The sequence below is a fragment of the Brachyhypopomus gauderio genome, chromosome 2 (assembly GCF_052324685.1).
Source record: "Brachyhypopomus gauderio isolate BG-103 chromosome 2, BGAUD_0.2, whole genome shotgun sequence".
Taxonomy (NCBI): domain Eukaryota; kingdom Metazoa; phylum Chordata; class Actinopteri; order Gymnotiformes; family Hypopomidae; genus Brachyhypopomus; species Brachyhypopomus gauderio.
In genome coordinates this window covers 44,111,793-44,133,145 of record NC_135212.1, presented here as the reverse complement: position 1 = coordinate 44,133,145, position 21,353 = coordinate 44,111,793, and the positions used below count along the sequence as shown (strand labels likewise).

Sequence of the window (21,353 nt, the reverse complement as noted above, 5' to 3'; positions counted from 1 at the left end):
AACTCTCTTCATTTACATAGAGCTAAAAGTATTCTGCAGGTGTTTCCGGAGTGAGAGGAGGTTAACATTGATTAATGGAGTGTATAATCTGTAAGAGAAATCTCCACGAGCGCTCCTCTCTGTGGTCCTGCACTGCCCCCTATTGGTGATCAATATTACCATTCATAGTGCAAATGCTGAGGTAGAAAAAAAGAATCCGAACATTTTGTACACTAGTATGATCAATTTACAGTTTTTTTTTTACAGTATAGGTTGTTCAGTTGACAATGTGCATGTATTTTTTAGAGGGGAGATCACAATAAATACAAAGTTTTTAATCTAATATAGAGGACAATAATGTAATGTAATCCTGTGGTGAATGATGTATTGTCTGTATTCCAGCACAATGAATCATTTCCAGAGACTCTGCTTTGTTATGCACTTTATTAAAGTTCAATTTTGTTCTTAAACACAAATGCTAAAATGATTAAGCAGAAGATTAAGTTTCTGTTTATACTGTCAGCAATAATCATTCACTACACATCAAACTACTGCTTCTGTTAGTTTTTGTCGCATTTCATAAAAGTATTGAAAAATGTAACATCTCTCATCTGGTTCACACAAGGCATTTAGACATCTGAATTTTCCTTGATGCAAGTTGAGATCCAGCAGATACTTCACATGTTATGGTCTTGTCGTTTTTCCACTCTGAGCTCTGGATGGTCAAATAGCTGCTCAGTTTGAATTTGTTATTGGGTTGCTGCTGTGCAGAACCAGTGAGGACTCCACTGGTGACTGGGTTCTCATCCACGAGCCAGCGCACATCAGAGAAGCCAGTGGCCATGTCACTGACCCCACACACTAGAGTGACCCTATCAGACTTCAGCTCTTCACTGGATGGAGGGAAGAGGGTCAGAACAGGAGGAGGCAGAGCAGTGTCTGATCAGAGAGAAGTTTGGAGAAAAAATACTGTCAACGGAGGAAAGTTCACACTTTATCTGAATAACCCAGGCAACCATCTAGGATAGAAATAAATGAATGTATTCATGATAAATAAGCTTTTGCCTTTATTTACCTGTGTCTTAATAAGACAGAGATCATATGAATCCAGTTATACAAAACCATAAGTAGATTAATTTGTATTAACTGTTCAAAATTAACTCACAGTATAACAATCTTTGAGGAATGTTCCAGAAATTTTAGGTTAACACCCAACCTATAATCACTACTACCTATAATCATCATGAAGACTGAAATATAATTCAAACGTTGCTGAAATGTCTGTTTCTGTGAAAATTCAGTCACATTAGCAGTTTTACTAAATCAGTGTTTGCTGGAGTAGGTGAAGAGTTTATTATCTAATGATTATACATCTGTCCATACCAGCTGTTTCCATGGCTACTGTAAAGCTCTTTAAATTAATAAACAAAAATGTGCCATTATCCCAAAATGTTCAATAACATTTATGCACTCCAGAACAACATCTTAAATCACTGAGTACTTCAGAAACAAGAGAAAGGAGGAAAACTCACCTGTGATCTTCAGTGTTGTTCCTTGGCCAAATACCACAGTGCTACGTTTCACGTCCTCCCTCGTACAAGAACCTCCTCAGTTTCAGGAGTGAACACAGTGATGGTGAAGTGTGTCTTTAACACATTCCCTTACGCTCCCACATCACTCTGGATTTATTCCACAACTCTGTTTGGTCGGGGTTATTCACGAGTCCTGCTCAAGAGAATCAGTTCTGTAGACAACACGGGTGTCTGGTGAAGAGCAGACATGATCATTGAGGAGGTTTATGTCATGGTGTGAATCACTGTGGATACAGCTTGTCTGACAGAGGAGTCCCATGTCCCACAGTAATACATGGCAGAATCTCCTGCTTCCACATCACTGATTATTAACTGGTAGTTTATGTCTGAAGACGCCTTAGATGTGAAACGTTGAGCTGGAAAATCTCCATATAGATCAGGAGAGCTGTGTGAATGATAGAACCTCAGAATAAACTGAGGAGCTGCTTGTGGGATCTGTTTATACCAGGAGACATACCGATTGTCATCCTTTGCAACATTGCAGTTCAGGGTGACAGTTTGTCCTTTGTCTGTTAGTACTGAAGGGGTTTGTGTGACTACTTTCTGCGAACTGACCCCTGAAACAAAAAACAACACATCGAATAAGAATACCATAATTTTCAACAGAATCAGAAGCAAATATATCTGTTGAAAGTGAGCGAGGGAGAGATATCTTAAGCTGGGCGTACACTGTACGATATTTTAAATCGTGTACTCAGCTCCAGCTCAAACTGTACGACTAAATCGCAGGGTTTAAAAATTCACAGCTCACGATTCACATACTCACACTATACGACCCGACGCTCTCATGCGATCTCACGAGGAGCGATTTGAATTTCAAACATGTTTGATATTCTTGCGACGCTGCGATTTCTGATCGGGAGTTGGTCGTGAGGTGTGAATCGCTCCTCGTTTACCTGTGTAAACTATACGATGCACGACACGCGATTGAGCCGAAACTCGGCCCGATCGAAAAATAGTCGCACGAGTGAAAAATCGGAGTGCAGGCAGGAGAACACACAGGCTTGACAGCATGTTGTCATGGAGATCACAAGGGTGATAGTTGAGGATGAGAGAGTGGAAGGAACTTTCATAAGTCTGGGGGAGGGGCTGTAAGACATGCCAAGCCCTCAGCCACACCCCCAACTACTCAACCTCAGATCCGCCCCACTCCACACAAAGTCTCTTTTCCTGTCTCAGTCCTTGGGGGGAGACTTTTATCTCTTCACAGAGGAAAAGTAGATATGATAAATAAATTTAATTTAGCAAGGTTTTAAAAAATAAATAATTAGGATTAGATTTGCCCCCGCCTCGGAAGGTGTGTTAATTTGGATGATTGTGTGTCTTTGTCCTTGTCTCTTTTTGTATAGGTGGGTGAATGTGTACGTGTTGTGGGGGGTATATATGGGTGTGTGTGTATATATTGAGGTGAATGTGTACTTACATTTGTGGGTGTAAATATGTCCATAAGAGTGTATTTGAGTGTGGGTGAATGTGTGTGGGAGTGTATATGTTTGTGTGGATGTACAGGTGTATATATGTGTGAGGGTCTATACATGAGGGTGAGTGTGGGTGTGTGTGTGTGTATATGTATGTATATATGGTTGTGTGTAGGTGTATATATAATGAGGGTGTATATAATGGAGTGTGTATATGTAGTGGTGTATATATGGGGGTGAATGTATATAGGAGGTTGAGTGTATGTGTGAGGACAGCTGGTTCTGGGTCGGGAGGCTGTCGTGACCGGTCCTCTCCCGGCTGCTCCCCTGTGATTACTTCTCCCCTCCAGAGGGAGGGCGCCTTGTGGTTTGGGGGCCCACTCCCCTGGGCGGTTGTGGTCCGGGACGGCTCGGGGCTCCTTGGCGGGAGGGGGGCCCTGTCGGGTGATGGGTTGCTCTCAGGGGCATGTGGTGCTGGGGCCTTGCTACTGGCCCATGGTGGGGGGGGGGGGGCATCCTGGGGGGTGGCTCTGTTTCCTCTGGTTCCCCTGAGTCTGCGTTCCTTGGTTGGGAGGGTGCTCTCCGGGGTCTCCCTCTCCCGGGGGTGCGGGGGTCACTAGGAAGTGTGGCTCTGGGACTCCTCTACTCCTGGAGGGGCCGCAGGCGGGTGGGATTCCCGGGTCTCTCTCTGCCTGCCTCTGGCCTCTGGGGGAATGTTGTCGTAACTTTCTACCCTTGCTAGTAAGTGCATTCTGTACATTTATCCTATGTTGCACTTACATAAACACTCACACACACACACATACATCACAGTCATTTGTGCTATATGTCTTAGGTTTACTTTCTGCTCTTCTTTTAGGAGCAGCAGTTGGTGAACCATTGCAGTGGTCATTTGAGCTGGGTTTTTTTTCCCTGCCCTTCTGCCTTTTCCCTTTTTACTTTCTCTATCCCTCTTTTCTCTCCTCCTCTTTTCTATCTTCTTATGGTCCACCTAACCCCAATTATTGTTATCACTATTGCACTGTATTATACAGATTTGTTATCATTTGATCTGTACATAAAAACAAAGTTGTCCTCCAAAGATGGGGAGTGGATGTGGGCCACAAAAAAAGCAATGATGTGTTCAGTATCATCACTAAAAGCAATGATGTGTTCAGTATCATCACTAAAAGTAATGATGTGTTCAGTATCTCACAGATCAATAATGTTTGACACGGATTTTGTTATTTAGCAGGTCTCATATATGTTTCATATGTCATGTTTTATTTTTAATTAAGCAGATAGGACGTTTTATTCCACATTTTGAATGACAATGTAATTGATCATACTGAGTGCATTTATTTCAGTAAGTAGAAGAATTCCTGATCAAATATTAAAAATACAGTCAAAATCTATATTCACTTAGAATGGATTAACAGACTAGTGTATTCAGACGTAGTCTTCATCATCACTTCCTTTACATGATTAACGTGTGTGTGTTGGAGGTGTTCTGGGATGATGAAGTAATGTGTGAATGGAGGTCATCATGAATTACAGACCCATCACTCTGTTCAGTGGATCACACACGTGTCATATTAGTGTGAAGTCCTGTAACACTGCATGTAACCTGCCATTGGACAATATGACTGATCTAGTATTTATCTGATCACACTGATATTATTAAAGCAGCACGTGGTGGATGGATTATTATGTAAAATAAATGAGTTAAATGTAAGTCAAACCTTCCATAAATTATATGTAACTGCCAATAAAATCCTGTAAATGTGAAATAGTTTTTGACTGAAGTGCTTTGTTTGTCTTTACGTGTGTCAGTTCCTCATGCTGTTTGAAAGCAGAAGTGTATGTGAGCAGTGAGGAGGTTTTTGTCATGGTGTGAATCACTGTGATACGTATTCATTAACAGAGCTGTCCCATGTCTTACAGTAATAAGATGCAGAGTCTCCAACCTCCACATTATCAATGACCAAATTGTAGTCTGATTTAGAAGAGTGTGTTGATGTGAATTTGGGAGAGGAGAAACCTGACCCATATTCAGGAGAGCTCCAGCTGTGGTGATTTCTCAGCACATACTGTGGAACTCCTCCTGGTAGCTGCTTATACCAACATGCTGCACTGCCCGTCACTGTACCCAGATTACAGTCCATAGTGGCCTTCTGTCCTTTAGTCACCGTGAGAACAGGAGGCTTCTGTGTTACCACGGTTACACCACTGACACCTGCAGTAAACACAGCATCCACGTTCCATTAGCTCATCCTTACATTAGAAGTGTGTAAATGTTGAGGAGCTGCGGTGTGGTGAGATCTTACATGAGAGAGCAGTGAAGAGAGTGCAGAGTGCTGGCAGCATCTTGGCCGTGTGTGTTGAACTCTGTGCTGAGTGAAGAGGAGCAGATGAAGGAGACACTGCAGGGCGGGGCTATAAGAGAGGTAGGAGGGGCAGGGGGAGGGGCCTCTCATCATCACACACCTCATGTGAGGTCCTGCATTGGTTTATTTGTTTTACTATATATGAATGATTTTATTACATATTAACAGCATACCGTATAGTGCAGGGCTATTCAACTATATTTTTCTGTGGGCCAGATTTGGCAGAGAGCTCTGACCTGTGGGCCAGACAATTTTCAGACCTATACCAATACTGTCATAGTGGATGTAAAATTGAAGAAATACATCATTTAATTTTTCTCCATTTTATTAATTAGGAGATCATCTTCAACAGTCACAACAGTAACATCTGTTTTTAGCGAAAAAAAGCCTACTTTTGGCTTAAAGTGCAAAAAGAAAAATTTTAATAAATAACGACTTCAAGTTCCAACACATCACAGTAACAAGTAACAGTCTCAGCGCTTGTAGTTTGTAATAAGTGATTGTATTTTTGTTTGATGAGCACCAGAACCCGGTGGATATTCATTGTCAAAATGAGAGTGGGTAGTAGTAAAGTGCCTCCGCACGTTGTACTCCTTTATCACCGCACAACACTCGTAACAGAGCAGGCACATAGGATTGAGTTTGGGGTATGTGTGCATATTTATCTGTCCAGTCATTATTATATTGTCTGGTTTCGGTATCAATTTTACGTCTCTTCTTTGACAGCGCCATGCTTCTCAAGTGAGTCTGTTTTGGAAACCATGAAAATAAATGGTTGCAAATGTTGCAAATAAAATGTTATTTATTTTTACAGCGGTTTATCAAATATTTATTATTATTTATTAGGAGATGGACTGCGGGCCGGTACAAATTCATTAAAGGGCCGGTTCTGGCCCGTGGGCCGCCAGTTGAATAGCCCTGGTATAGTGATTTGCCGTATCTATTAGTGACTCATCTTTTAATCTATTTTCAGTACTCTACCATATTAACAGAAAAGTTTCTTCTTTTACATACAGCTAAACGTACCAGTATTCTGCAGGTGTTTCCGGAGTGAGAGAGGAGGTTCACACTAATTAGGGGAGCGTATAATCTCTTGGGGAAATCTCCACAAGTGCTCCTCTCAGTGTGGTTTCCACTGCCACCTAGTGGATAAGCATCATACATGTCGACCTCATGAAGCTGTTTGAAAGAACACCAAGAGTGTGCAAAGCTGTTGTCTAAGTATAGGAGAGTTATTTTGAAGAATCTAAAATCTATGACTCTTGTTACGTATCCCGTCTAGGTAGGGACTAGTAACAGAGAAAATGATAGTGATGAACCGGTATATGATAACCTGTGACGGCCAAATGACCAAAAACACCCAGAGAGAGAGACCAAATTGAATAGTCGAAAGATGTTTTATGTAGTATGTAAATATATGAGATGTATATTGAATGACACGAATAATAACACCAGGTAAACTTCAGGGTGACCCTCACTGAAAACAAACAACAAAAGAAAACCCACTCTAACACAGGGACTACTAATTAACCCTTCTCAAACAAACGTGAAACAAAAGCACAATGTCTCTCCTAACTCCCTGACTAATCAAACACACAGAACCAAACCCATAAACCAGAAACAAAACAGCCAGTCACCCTTACTACTGGTGCAATAGATTATATATACAGATATATACAAATATACAAATGTAGACAGCAAGACAGCAACTAGAAAGAACCAACAATCGAATGATCAAATCTCAGAACAAGCACAAAAGCGAGGCGTAGCCTGCTTCGTCCATGTCCAAATCCGCCTTTTATGCTTCCTTTTCCACCTTCCTCCGTCGTCACGGTAAGCCGCATCAGGTGTGGAAGGTGAAGTACGGACGGCCCCTGTAAACAGTCTTAAAGGGGCAGACTCACAAATACAGGCATAGCATATGACAAATGACAAAATGCACAATACACAATATGACGGAGGTCATAACACTCTAAAAATATTTGTCCAACAGCATTATCACATATGTCTTATTTTAATGCTCTCACACCTACATGCTTTGTAAAATGTAGAAAATTAAAAACAGTAGGTGTGTCCAAGCTTTTGACTGGTACTTTATATTAAATGGCATTTCACTAGCATTAACTCTTGTAACAAAAATATAAGTTGGTCATCAGTAATGAAGTTGCATTTGTAACATTCATCATAAGACTTTATTCTGTGTTTATTTACATTGTTATTCTTTTTTTCATTTTTGTCTTTTTCCATGTTGTGGTGAATCATGTATTGTCTGTATTCCAGCACAATGAATCATTTCCAGAGACTCTGCCAGAGACTCAAACCCCCTCCGCCACTTGGCTATGTCTCAGAAATGTTGTCCATTAAAGTTATGAACAGAACAGGTGACAAAGGGCAGCCCTGGTGGAGTGCAGCTCCCACCGGGAACCAGTCTGAATTACTGCTGGCCATGCGAACCAAGCTCCTGCTCTGTTTGTACAGGAACTCAGGGCGGATCTTGTCCACCCCCAGAGACTTGCTGCCAAGGAGTTTCACAACTGACCTGGTCACCTCAGCCCGAGTGATGGGCAAATCCCCGTCCAAGTTGTTCTCACCTCCTCCTTGGTACAGGAGAAAGCTGAAGTTGAAACTTCAAAAAAACAACCTAAGAGAGGTCTGGAGTGGAATGAGGACCATCACTGGCTTCGGGACTAGTAAGAACAGAGGAGTGGAAGGCAACATGGACAGGGCTAATGAGTTAAATCTGTTTTTTAACAGATTCGACATTACAGGTTCTGTCCCCCCCTGTCTGGATCCCTCAGATGGCCCTCAGAAGCCAACTGTACCATCCACCCCTCCTCCTTCTCCTTCCCCTGATGGTCTGCCTCACACCTCCACCACCCCTTCACACATCACCTCTACACTGTCTATCACCACTGACCAGGTGAGAAGACAACTTAAAAGACTCCAGAACAATAAGGCTGCAGGACCTGATGGCATCCCCCCCAGGGTGCTTAAAGCCTGTGCCGACCAGCTTGGGGGAGTTCTTAAATATGTTTTCGACTTGAGCCTGAGTCTACAGAGGGTTCCAGTGCTGTGGAAGACGTCGTGCATTGTTCCTGTCCCGAAGACGCCGAGACCGAGCGGCATCAAGGACTACAGGCCTGTAGCATTGACGTCTCACATTATGAAGACCATGGAAAGACTCATCCTGGATCAGATACGGCCTATGGTTCAGCCACTTCTGGATCCAATCCAGTTCGCCTATCAGCCACGTCTGGGAGTTGATGATGCCATCATATACCTCCTGAACAGAGTCTACGCTCATCTAGACAGGCCAGCCAGCACAGTGAGGATCATGTTTTTCGATTTCTCCAGTGCTTTTAACACCATTCGGCCTGATCTCCTGAGCGAGAAACTGAAAAGGATGAAGGTGGATACCCCCATTGTGACCTGGATTACTGACTACCTTACCGGCAGACCACAGTATGTACGTTTGCAGCAGTGTGTGTCGGACAGGGTGGTTAGCAACGTTGGTGCTCCACAGGGGACTGTCCTCTCTCCCTTCCTTTTCACTCTCTACACCACGGACTTCAACTACTGCACAGAGACTTGCCACCTTCAGAAGTTTTCTGATGACTCAGCAATAGTTGGATGTATCAGCAAGGGTGATGAGGATGAGTATCGGACGACGGTGAATGACTTTGTTGAATGGTGCGAGATGAACCATCTGCAGCTTAATTTAACAAAGACTAAAGAACTGGTTGTGGACCTGAGGAGGGACAAGGCATCGGTGACCCCTATGTCCATCAGGGGGGTCAGTGTTGACATGGTTGAACACTACAAATATCTAGGTGTTCACATTGACCATAAACTGGACTGGGGTATGAACACTGATGTCCTCTACAGGAAGGGCCAAAGTCGCCTCTATTTTTTGAGGCGTCTGAGGTCTTTCAACATCTGCCGGACCATGCTGAAGATCTTCTATGAGTCTGTTGTGGCGAGTGCTATCCTGTATGCTGTGGCATGTTGGGGGAGTAAGCTGAAGGTGGCAGATGCCAACAGACTTAATAAACTGATTCGTAAGGCTGGTGATGTTGTGGGTGTGGAGCTGGACTCGCTGACGGCAGTGTCAGAAAGGAGGACTCTGTCTAAGTTGAGGGGTATTATGAACAATGTATCCCACCCACTCTACAACACTGTAATGAGACACAGGAGTACTTTCAGTGAGAGACTCATAAATCCAAAATGCACTACAGAGCGCCACAGAAGATCATTTTTACCTGTGGCCATTAAACTGTACAACTCCTCTTTAAAAGCATAATGCTCAATATTCATCTGTGTAATGTTTACTACTAGTATTACCTTCAAATGTGCAATACTATTATCATTACAAGATTATACAATATTATTATTACTTTTCAAATGTGCAATACCCTCTCAATAACAACAACAATTGCATCTGACACTTCACACTTTATTTTTATTTCTACTGACACTTTATTTTTATTTCTATTGACACGTTATTTTATTTATTTCTTCTCCTAAACTCTGTTTGATTTGTTATTTAATTATGTAAATATTTTTGGTATTTTTTATATAGTGTACTTTTATTAATAGGAGCAGCCGTAACAATTGCAATTTCCCCCAGGGGATTAATAAAGTATTCTGATTCTGATTCTGATTCAAGTCCTCCAGCTCTGCTTCCTCTGTGAAAGGCTCGATGGTGGGATTGAGAAGATCCTTGAATATTCCTTCCACCACCTAATGACATCCCCAGCTGAGGCAGAGGCTGTAAACTAAAAGCTTTATTGTCCATGGTGAAAACAACATAAAGACTCAGGCCAAACAGTAACTGTAAAGAGTCAGGTGACACTTAGCACAGTCCAGGCAGGCGGTCCAGTGGTGTGGCGACTTGTACACTGTAAAAAAAAACAGTTTTTTTACAGGTTTTTCCCAATAAATTTTACAGTTTTTTCCTGTATTTTAAAATGACAGGGAAAGTGTATTACAATTACCAGAACAAACTGTTTATTTAAAAATGTCATGTGATTTAACAAGAAAAATCTGCATAAATTAAATACATTATAAATCTGTTTTTTAACAATTCTTAGATAATAATTTTAACTAAACAAACTGTAAAAAGAAAGTAATATTGATTAATCTTATTGAGACAAAGTAATAGAATCTTCTGGAATTAATTTCAAGGAAATATTACAAGACAACATTGATGCATGTTTTAATTTAAGTTTTGACATGTTAAATATGTGATTTTCATGTTATAAAAGTGAGTAAAAAGTAAAATGTTCTTGACTGTGATTTATTTTTATATTTATAACATACAAAAAGAGTTAAGGCGTTCCAGATCCATCTCATTTTCAATCCACTATTAAATATGCACTGTATCTGTATCACTGTATCTACACTGTATTAGGTTTTAATAAATTATTTTAGTAATCATTAATTATTATTTCATGTTTCGTAAAAAATATTGCCATTACTAAATAAAACTAGTTGTTATCATTATTGAGCTGAAATAGGCATTGCAATGATCATGTTAAGTAAAGATAACTGAATATGTTAAGTTTATGATTGGTAGGGGTGGGGCCTATTTGAATCGGACCACTGCACAGTGTGCATGAAGAGTTGTTCTGGTTGTGCATATTGTTTGAAGAACCTTTCGTTATCACCCCGCTGCAGCCCAAATGTATGAGTTTTGAAATTAGTGTTTCTTCAAATGAGTTTTTGCAACGTTGTCAGCTTTCAGTGCATGCAACTTATTTAGTTAACGCGTAATATATTCTTATCGGTTCATGTGTCTGGCATTCCTGTCCGATCATAGTTTAACTATAACCGTAGCGTTGAAATGTGTGTTCTGACGGTTCGGAGTTTATGGCTCATTTTAACTATTAATGTTATATATATTTTTATATTGAAGCGTCGGTCCAATGGGGGACGGCGCTACTTCCCATGAGTCCCTGCGACTCCGGTATTGTTCTCTGTTAATGTGATGTCTATGCATGTGTTGATTAATTGTGTACTTGATTATGTGCATTACTTGGTTTAAGTCCCCCTTCATCAATTTATGTAGTTGTACTGTGTGAATTATTCTATGGCATGTTTGTGTAGTGTTGTCGTGTTATTGCCGTTCCCTCATGTTTTGTGTCTAAATTAAGTCTCTTCTGTGTGATCGTGGGGTCTGGCGTGATTATGTTGTTGAGGCAGTTTGAATTAAAAAAGCCTTGTGCTGTGGTGGATCTGTTTGCTACCTCTCCTTCCTACACCACACTGCAATATCGTTATAATTGAATGTGAACTAGAGTAAAGACCACATTCAATTTTAGGAATATTTCCTGTAAAATGACAGTGTTGCATGTTAAGTGTTATAATCACCGTTTTTTTTACAGTTTATGTATGTTTTTAAATTTACAGTACTTATCTGTTTTTTTTACAGTAATTTTCTGGCGCCCCCATTTCCAGAAAAATTACCGTTTTTTTTACACTTTTTTTTTTTACAGTGTATGAACAGGTTCACTTGAGATGTGAGGTGAAGGCTCATCAATGTGCAGCACTGGACTGCAAAAACTGTGGGCTTAAGTGCTGGGTGAGTGAATGACAGACTGTTGCATGAGAGAGGCAGTCGAGCTCGGCTTCCTTCTCCACAGCCCTCACCCACACTCACTAAGGATTCAACCCAGGCCGAGCCCATGCAAATCGGAGATATGACAGCCCCCAAGGAGCAATGGCAGAGCTTGTGTGAGTAACTCCTTGATGGGTCATCTGCTGACAATTAGGGCTATGGTGACATATAAGAGCTTCTCTGTTGGGGTTTTTGCCTTAGTGGACTCAGGAGCATTGGGAAACCTGATGGTGCAGAGCATGGCAGAGAGACTGGGCGTGCCCCTGAAGGCCTTGGACACCCGAGGGACGGCAGGACGGCAGGCCTGTGAGTGGTGGCATTATTCAATACTGCACTGCTTACTTTCGTCTCACAGTTCAGGGTCACGTTGAGCACATATCGTTCTATATCCTCCCACACCTCCATAACCTCATTACACTAGGACTCCACTGGCTTAAGCTTTACAACTCTGTCATTAGGTGGACCACAGGACAGATTATTAGATGTTCTAAGCCCCTCACACCCATTCGAGGCAGACACAAATTCACTGTCCAATCTACCTCCATCCCTAGCCAGTATAAAAATCTGGCTGAAGTTTTTAGTTCCGCCAAGGCTACCCAGCTCCCAACACATCGTCCGTGGGACTGCATCATTGTCCTGAAGGAGGGAATGACACCACCTAGAGGTCGTGTTTATCCGCTATCCCAAGAGGAGGAGTGGGTTATGAGCCAACATGTCGGAGAGGCTCTATCTCAAGGCTACATCACTTCCTCCACCTCGCCTGCCTTGGTCAGCGTCTTCTTTGTTAAAAAGAAGGACGGTGGCCTGAGGCCATATGTGGATCACCAATGACTCAATTCCCTCTTAGTGGGCTATTCCTACCCTCTGCCTCTAGTGCCCTCGGCACTGCAGCAGTTGTGCTCACCAAATTTTTTCACTAAGCTTGATCTACGCAGCGCCTTCAATTTCATCCACATTAGACAGGGCGATGAGTGGAAAATGGTGTCTAGCACATCCACCGGGCATTTTGAGTACAGGGTCTTGCCTTATGGCTCTGTCGTTTTTACAGGGGTTCATTAACGAGGTCCTGAGGGAATACCTGAATAGATGCATTGTCTCTTATATCCATGACATTTTGATCTATTCACAAACCTTGGACCAACATGTGTGTGATGTATGTGCAGTCTTGGACACACTCCTGTGCAATCATTTATATTGCAAGCTCAAGAAGTGCGAGTTCCACCTCAGCGAGGTGAACTTCCTAGGTTACACCATTAGGCCAGGCTCCGTACACATGCAACCCGGCAAGGTACAGGCTGTGGTAGGATGGACCCAGCCTCACACGACGCAAGCTCCAGGTGCAGTACTCTCGCAGTGTTTCAAGAAGCACAGCGATTTAAAGCCCATCGTTTTTTTCTCTAAAAAATTAAGTTCAGCGGAGTGCAAGTACGGGGTTGGAGACCGGGAACCTCTGTCTATGCGTCTCGCATTTGAGAAGTGGAGACACTGGTTGGAGGGAGCGTGGCATCCCTTCACATTCATCACGGATCACAAAAACCTGGAGTACTCGAAGAACACCAAATGGCTGAATGCGCGCCAGGCATAGTGGTCGCTCTTTTTCTCTCACTTTTGTTTTCAGGTGACTTACCATCCTGGGGAGAGGAACACCCTCACCGACGCTCTCTCTCGCTGATTCAACGGCAGTGCTGAGTCAACGAGTGAGAATCCAGTACTATTGCCAGAGTGTATAGTGGGCACTATGAACTATGAACATCGCTGCTGCTAATCCCCATCAGCATTGTCCACCTCACCGTAAGTACTTGCCTCTTGCACAGCGCACAGCTTTGATCAGTTGGACCCACTCATCCCTAGGAACAGGGCACACAGGCTCAACCTGTACATCACAGCTGCTGGTGGATCGCTATTAGTGGCTGGGCATGCGCCGTGATATTCTAGCTCATGTGGCTTCCTGCACAGAGACCACATACACCAGCAGCTGGTAAGCTACTCCTCCAATCTGTTCCCAAACAACCTTGGACACACATCACGCTGGACTTTATAACCAACTTGCTTCCCTCAGAAGGTAACTACACCATCCTCGTAGTTGTGGACCGCTTCTCCAAGATGGTGTGGACCGTAGCGCGCGACTCCAGTCCCCACACTTCGCGTGAACCTCCGCGAAACGGCGGAAGCGTCTATACGTCCGAAACGGTATGTGGTAGTATAAAGAAACACCCCTCAAAAACAGGGAAGGAACATTTACCTGACAAATTTTCAGGTTGCTTTGTGTTTCAGGTTTGAAAAGTGCTGGAATTTAGGTTAAAGTACCTGAAAATGCTTGAAACTGTAACTACTTTGTTTCACAACAAATATCTATCTGACTGAACAGTTCTCTTGTATTACGTTAACAAATACGAGCCTCTTGTAATTCCAGGACGAAATATGAGAGGACGCAAATACGTTAAGATTGGGCGTTTTGAAAATAAACAACCATTAAATAATGTGATAAAAAAGCGAATTATTTCAAATCATTTTGACTATATGTATAATTATTTTACTTAATTAAGTTCCACGTGCTGGGAAATATTGAAATGGACGTTGAAAGTGACGTACAAGTGCTTTAATTCCACCTTGTAAAGGTGTATTGTAACACCAGGTTTGGACACCAGTAAGTTGTCAACACCACAGAAGAGCAACAAGACAGATCAAATGTACTTGAGGGTTTATTTAAGCAAATAACATCAGACACATGGGAGGATTGGAGGGGTAGCTGCTCACCTACAGGGGCAACACTACAAACAGGGAGCACAGCAATCATACAACACAGCTACAAAGCCCACTACCAAAACCATCCAACCATTTGGTGTGAAAAGGGTTAAAACTATCAGAAGTAAATCATCAGAAGTAAACCTCTACAAAACCTGGACTAAGCCTGTAGTGAACAGCTAGACTCCTCACCCCAGCCAGTGGCCCCAATGCACAAGCTTGAACCCCACTAATTAGAATTACCTTTATTAGCTTTAAAACAATAAAAACATACATCAAACACACATTGCAGAATCCAAACTACTGCCTGCACTAAGCCACTGGCTAGAATAATTGGTGGCGCACAGTGTCCCAGTACTGGTTGGCCACCCAGTCTGAGACAAACAAAAATCAACTGAAGTAAACACGCACACAACCATGCACCAAATCACACGTTGAAATGGCACCCACTCGTACACTCCCCCAAATCTCAGCAAAACCCAACCACAGAGATCAAGCAAATCACTGATAAGTTAACCAGACCAGTCAAACAGTCTCAACCCACACACCCACAAACAATACCTCACACGCCTAACACAGACACTCCAAAAGAAACCAACCTGTACGCCACCAACCTTACCCCCTGCACAGAGGAGACCAACTGGTGACCAAATGCACTGGTGGGGCACGGGAGAAGAAGTCTATCTGTGACCGTGTGTGCTGTGCTGAAGACGCTTCCTTCCACTCGCTGAACTGAACTGCTGCTGCAGCGCATCTGGTGTTAATTAAAGGAAGAGAGAGGTCGGGTGTGTGCGAGGTGGTGGCTCATTTCAGGGCATTGTTTTTAATCGCTCAGGTTTTCTAAAGACCATTTTAAACCGACCTCAGTAACATGTTAATAATAATAATTTTTTTTTTTTAACCGAAGTTTCAAAAGGGCACTTTCGTTGATAAAGGGCAGAGTTGGTGGTGGTTTTTTGGAAAAAAAAATCTAGTTTATTTACCTCCGATCTACATCTATGATTCAATGAGTTACTAGTTCGCTCTGGCGCCAACCACCGACGATCGATCGATCGATCGCGATATAATACTTAATTTGTGTCCAACAATTTACACTCGCCACACCCCCCCCCCCCCGCGCCAACATTTTACACACATGCCACCGCCCCCCCACCCCACAATAATAATAATAATTTTAATAGAAATTTTAATAATTTTGCTTCGCCTCGCTCATATTTGTTTGCCTTCGCCTCCCTCATAGGAATGAATTGCGAAGTTCGCTTCGCTTGGCCAAATTCGCGTGTATGTCCCCGGCTTTAACGTTTGATGTGGGAGTCTCCTGTGTTAAACTGGCGTTTAGCATCTCCACAGATTGCAATTTGGGTACTAGCACATTGCTTTGGATAAAAGCATCTGTTAATGTTGTGTATTTCAATGTGATATCATTAACCGGGGTATATAAACCACCCTGTTGGTAGTACTCATCTAATGGCGAACTTACTTCGATATGTTTTTTCAAGTTTGATGGTGAGTTCATAAATGATGACAGCAATGTGTTCTTCGGAATGCAGAGGAGGAATACGAATAATTTTTCTTTTCGAGGAATTCAAACAATTGGGCTAAGGCCAGGGGTGTTGGGGAAAGCCATCTATTGCAGCCATGTCAGATACTCAGCCATTTAGCGTACAAATCTTAATCTCTTACTGAGCGCTGATTGGTTATAGTCTGTGACACGGTACACTTTGACCTTTCGGTATTTTATTAAGCGTTGATTTAAAAATGAAAAAGGAACGAGATGTTTCTGTAAATGTAACGAAGTGAAAAGTAAAAAGTTTTGCTTTGAAATGTAGTGAAGTAAAAGTATAAAGTCTTACCAAATAAAAGTACTTGAGTAAAGTACAGATACATGGAAATGTTACTTAAGTACAGTAACGAATTACATTTACTTAGTTACTGTCCACCACTGCCCACTGGCTTAAGATATCCTGCTTGCTAGACTTGCTGAATTGTGTTTAGGATTGTATATCAGTCCCACCAGGATTTCGCGGGCCTTTTTTGTGATTGTTGCGGGCTAAAATGTTTGATGTTGTGTGTTTTTCAAAAACATTGCGATGCAAGTTGCGGTGTGTTTTTGCTTTTTTTTGTGATTACATTGCAATAGGGAGTAAATGTTGTATGGTTTCCTCTATTTAGTAATCCATTTTAATTATCTATTTACCTATTTATTTACCCATGTATTTATTGTCCATTTATTTATTTATTTATTTGCATCTCCCTATGGCAGGGGTCACCAACCTTTTTGAAACTGGGAGCTACTTCTTGGATAGCAATTATTGCGGAGGGCTACCAGATTAAGGCCCTGTCCACACGACGCCAGAGATTTTTAAAAACGGAGGTTTTTGTCTGTTTTCAAAAATATCTCCGCTGCGTATCACAACACGCACACCACTCAGAAACACTGCAATTAACATGATCGTACTTCTCACAGAATGACATCAAAACACTTGAAGAAGACTAATGTATTGCTGAACAACTCCAGTGCACCCGTGAAGAATGTCTAAAACGAAAACGAAAAGTTATCTTTATCTTTATTTATTTGTCTTCTCCAGAATCGCCGTGCACGATAAGGTTTGTACATTCGGGTAGGAGGATTCGAAAAAACTAAACGCAGCGCATTTAGGCGCCTCCGCTGTGTTATGTAATGGGAAAGTAACATTAAATTAAACTGTAAACATGTTAATAATCCACTAATTGCAGAGAGAACAAAAACAATCACAGAGCTGTCCATGCTGAACAAGCTGAGCGCATGTAAACAAAAAAAAAAGACATGCGCACTCCCGATGTGACGTCAGCGTTTTCCTAAACCTGCGTTTCCCCGTCCACACGAATACGCCGAGACCGGAGTTTTCAAAAGTCTCCACCTTGGAAGGCGTTTTCAAAAACCTCCGTTTTCGGTGACCGAAACGCCGTTTTCGTGTGGACGGTAGGCTGAAACGGAGACAAAAACCTCCGTTTTTAAAAATCTCCGGCGTCGTGTGGACGGGGCCTAATACGCATCAATCGAACAAAGGTTGTTAAGTGGGGGTTGGGGGGTGGTTTAACGAAAGTTGCGTGTGCGAGTGTCAATTGCTAAGCGAGAAGACCGCTAGCAACCGCGGACAATCTATAATAGTAGCAAAAACATAAACGATGCAGCGCTTTGGTGCATGGCGCTATAGTGAGCTATTTTTAAAACAAGCCCGCGGGCGACTTGTGATGTCCTCGCGGGCGACATGGTGCCCGCGGGCACCACGTTGGTGACCCCTGCCCTATGGGTATTATGCTTCTTATCCTGTGTTTTAACCCTGGTTAAAACACTTCAAGCAATGATTTTAATTCTCTTACTCGATGTGGTATGAATAGTTTGGGCAAAAATGATCCCTCTCAAGCAGAGGCGTAGCGCAAAATTCTGGGGCCCCACCGCAAGGAGGCAATGAGGAGGCCCGTGCGTGAGCTAAAATCTCACGAGCGACCGTAGCGCGCGACCCTGCGCGAGCGGTGTAGGCGTTTATACTTTCGCGAGCGTCACTGCAGTGTAAATATGGCTTTGCAGTGTTGTCCGAAACGATACGTTAACAAATACGAGCCTCTTGTAATTCCAGGACGAAATATGAGAGAACGTGAAGACGTTAAGATTGGGCGTTTTGAAAATAAACAACCATTTTACTCTCACAAAATTAGCATCAGTTCAGGAAACTCGAAACAGCTGTTTTCTACAATAAGCCACTTACTGAAACCTCAAACCCATACATGCAGTAACCAAACGGGAGAGCTTTGTAATAGGTTTATAACATTCTTCTCCAACAAGGTAAAATCCATCCGCTCTGCCTTACTATCTCTATCACCCTCTACACCATCACCAGTGATACAGACTCCAGAGCCAGTGACCTTACTCTCTCACTTTACTGACACCACGCAGAGAGAGGTGGAGGAACATATCCGGAAATTAAGGCCCTCCACATGTTCACTTGATCCTCTCCCAACAGCACTAATAAAAGCTAACATCTCTGTTATTAGCCCACTCATTACTGCAATAATAAATAACTCACTGCAAACTGGGAAAGTCCCCTCAGTTCTAAAAAGGGCTCTTATTCACCCACTCTTGAAAAAACCCTCATTAGATCCTGAAAACTTGTCAAACTACAGACCCATCTCTAACCTGCCATTTCTCTCCAAGGTCCTGGAAAAAGTTGTTGCTGTTCAGCTTCATCATCATCTTCATACACACAACTTGTATGATACTTTTCAATCTGGTTTCCGGATTGCACACAACTCGGAGACAGCACTGGTCAGGGTTACCAATGACCTCCTGATGGCTGCTGACCATGGCTTCCCATCACTCCTTATACTCCTGGATCTCTCAGCTGCCCTTGATACTGTGGACCATAACATCTTGCTGCATCGACTCCAAACTACAGTTGGGCTTTCTGGGACCATCCTCCAATGGTTCCAGTCATACCTCACTGACAGAACTGAGTATGTGGCCCTGGGGGAAGCAAGGTCAACTCCCCACACTGTCACCTATGGGGTCCCTCAAGGGTCAGTGCTTGGACCAGCACTGTTTACCGTCTATATGCTCCCTCTGGGCCACATTATCAGGAAACATGGTCTATCATTTCACTCCTATGCGGATGACAGTCAGTTATATCTTAAAACAGATCCCATTTCCACCTCAGCCACACCACCAGTTCTCACTGCATGCCTGGAGGAGATTAAGGTATGGATGTCAAAGAACCTTCTTCAGTTAAATAGTGACAAAACAGAAGCCATTCTAATAGGTACTCCACATCAGACCAAGGCAGCTCTCATCAGTAATATCTCTGTCTCTGGCCATAGCATTCCCCTTTCTTCCTCTATTACAAATCTAGGTGTCAAATTTGACCCACATTTATCATTTACTGAACACATCCGTCACCTCTCCAAAATCTCCTTCTTTCATCTCAAAAATATAGCAAAACTCCGTCCCTCTCTTTCCCAACTGGATGCTGTAAAACTGGTCCATGCCTTTGTCTCCTCCAGGCTGGACTACTGCAATGCCCTCCTCGCAGGAATCTCTGACAGGAGCCTACAGAAACTTCAGCAAATTCAGAACTGTGCTGCCAGGATCCTGATGAGGAGGCGCAAATATGACCACATCACACCGGTTCTACAAACTTTACACTGGTTACCCATCCATTACAGAATCCAATATAAACTCTGCCTTCTTACTCATCAATGTCTCCATGGAAACGCTCCACTCTACCTCAAAGAGCTTCTTATTCCGCACAACACCGCAAGACATCTCCGCTCAACTAATACCTACTGCCTTCAGCAGCCCCGGACCAAACTACGCACTATGGGTGACCGGGCTTTCCAAGCTGTTGCCCCACATCTCTGGAATGCTCTCCCAGACCCCTTGAGAGCACCACAGAGCGTGGAGTCTTTTAAAAGAAATCTTAAAACGTTTTTATTTAAAAAATCCTACTAGTATTTGTTGTATTATCTCTGATGTGCGAAAATTTTTGTTGCTTTTATCTACTTGCTCTTATATGTTTGTTCTGATTTTAACTACTATGTAGCACTTTGAGGTTTCATTGAAATGTAAAGTGCACTATAAATAAAATGGATTATTATTATTATTATTATCATTAAATAATGTGATAAAAAGCGAATAATTTCGAGTATATGTATAAATATTTAACTAAGTTTAACGTGCTGGGAAATATTGAAATGGACCTTGAAAGTGATGTACAAATGCTTTAATTCCACCTTGTTAAGGTGTATGAACCCTGCAAACATGACTTTGTTCATCGCGCTGAAGCGCGGCGCGCGCGCGAAATTACAAAATTTGAGAGGTGCACGACCTCGCGAATTGACAGCGCGCGAGGCCCTCGCGCACGGGCGGAGCCACAGCGATTACGTCATTTTCGCCACGCAGACCCTCAAGTATTCACCGTATTTCGCCACGCCCACTTTCAAGTGTATGTTTCTTCCGCCTTTGTGTTAGAACTTCCGGTCAGCTATTTTTGCATTAGTGTACACTACTACATTTTAATTATTTTTTTCATAAAATAGGCATTCTTGTCTATTTACTTCTTTACTTCCTAAAATTACAAAATGAATGCAAGGAAAAGATGTGGCCACTGATTATAAAATAGTTACTTATCTGATCACAAGCACCCGACACGTTTGCTTCATCGGAGCTTCATAACCGAGCCATGTCTCGGCATAAGGGTGATCTGGTGTTGGTTTCCCCTCCACAAAATGATAAGAGCAGACGTATGGACGTTTGGGTGGATATTTTAAATTTAGCGCCTTCAGCCTTATACGCAGGTCCTCTTCTTTGGAAGCCCGGTTACCTCATCAGCTCTGAGGGAGACACACTGCTACACCTTCGTGGTGCGCGGTGTGTTTACAAGCAGTGAGCCGCTAACACTTTTAAAACCGGCGTAGTGGAAAACGGGAGACTAGTGGCATGAAGTGTCTGTGCTGTTGTGATTGTGCTTTGAGTCTCGTTGGTGAGACGCTTCTGTCACACGTTTTGGAATAAACCACATACGAGGTGCAGCAAAGGCACCGCAGACGACTGAGGGAGCTTCAAAACTACTGACACTGTCTGTTCTCTTCTTCCTAAGGATGA

At 42.7% G+C, this 21,353-nt stretch overlaps 2 protein-coding genes across 3 annotated transcripts in view; both read right to left on the bottom strand.

Annotated features, from left to right (window-relative positions):
- The window catches only part of LOC143508346 (immunoglobulin lambda-1 light chain-like), a 42,854-nt gene extending 39,570 nt beyond the window's left edge, over positions 1–3,284 (bottom strand). Inside the window, exons 1-2 of one of the 2 annotated variants that reach the window (XM_076996789.1) lie at positions 2,468–3,284; positions 1,806–2,128 (exon numbers count right to left, since the gene is read on the bottom strand). In XM_076996789.1, the coding sequence (XP_076852904.1) occupies positions 1,806–2,128; positions 2,468–2,585 (441 nt within the window). In that variant the 5' untranslated portion in view covers positions 2,586–3,284. The remainder of the gene's footprint in view (positions 1–1,805; positions 2,129–2,467) is intronic. The other variant, XM_076996790.1, reaches the window with a different exon arrangement.
- On the bottom strand, positions 407–5,365 carry LOC143508348 (immunoglobulin lambda-1 light chain-like). The gene is made up of 4 exons (XM_076996797.1): positions 5,296–5,365; positions 4,879–5,204; positions 1,512–1,545; positions 407–918 (listed from the first exon to the last, which is right to left on the bottom strand). The coding sequence occupies exons 1-4, from the start codon at positions 5,333–5,335 to the stop codon at positions 596–598; spliced, it is 723 nt and encodes a 240-aa protein (XP_076852912.1). The 5' UTR covers positions 5,336–5,365; the 3' UTR covers positions 407–595.
- Between the last annotated feature and the right edge of the window lie 15,988 nt (positions 5,366–21,353).

Excerpts from the sequence above, each read along its gene's own strand:
- LOC143508348 (XM_076996797.1), bottom strand. The coding sequence starts at position 5,335 with ATGCTGCCAGCACTCTGCACTCTCTTCACTGCTCTCTCAT. Across the intron at positions 5,205-5,295 it reads TCTCTTCACTGCTCTCTCAT|GTGTCAGTGGTGTAACCGTG; the intron begins GTAAGATCTCAC and ends TGTTTACTGCAG. Across the intron at positions 919-1,511 it reads AACAACACTGAAGATCACAG|ACACTGCTCTGCCTCCTCCT; the intron begins GTGAGTTTTCCT and ends CTCTCTGATCAG.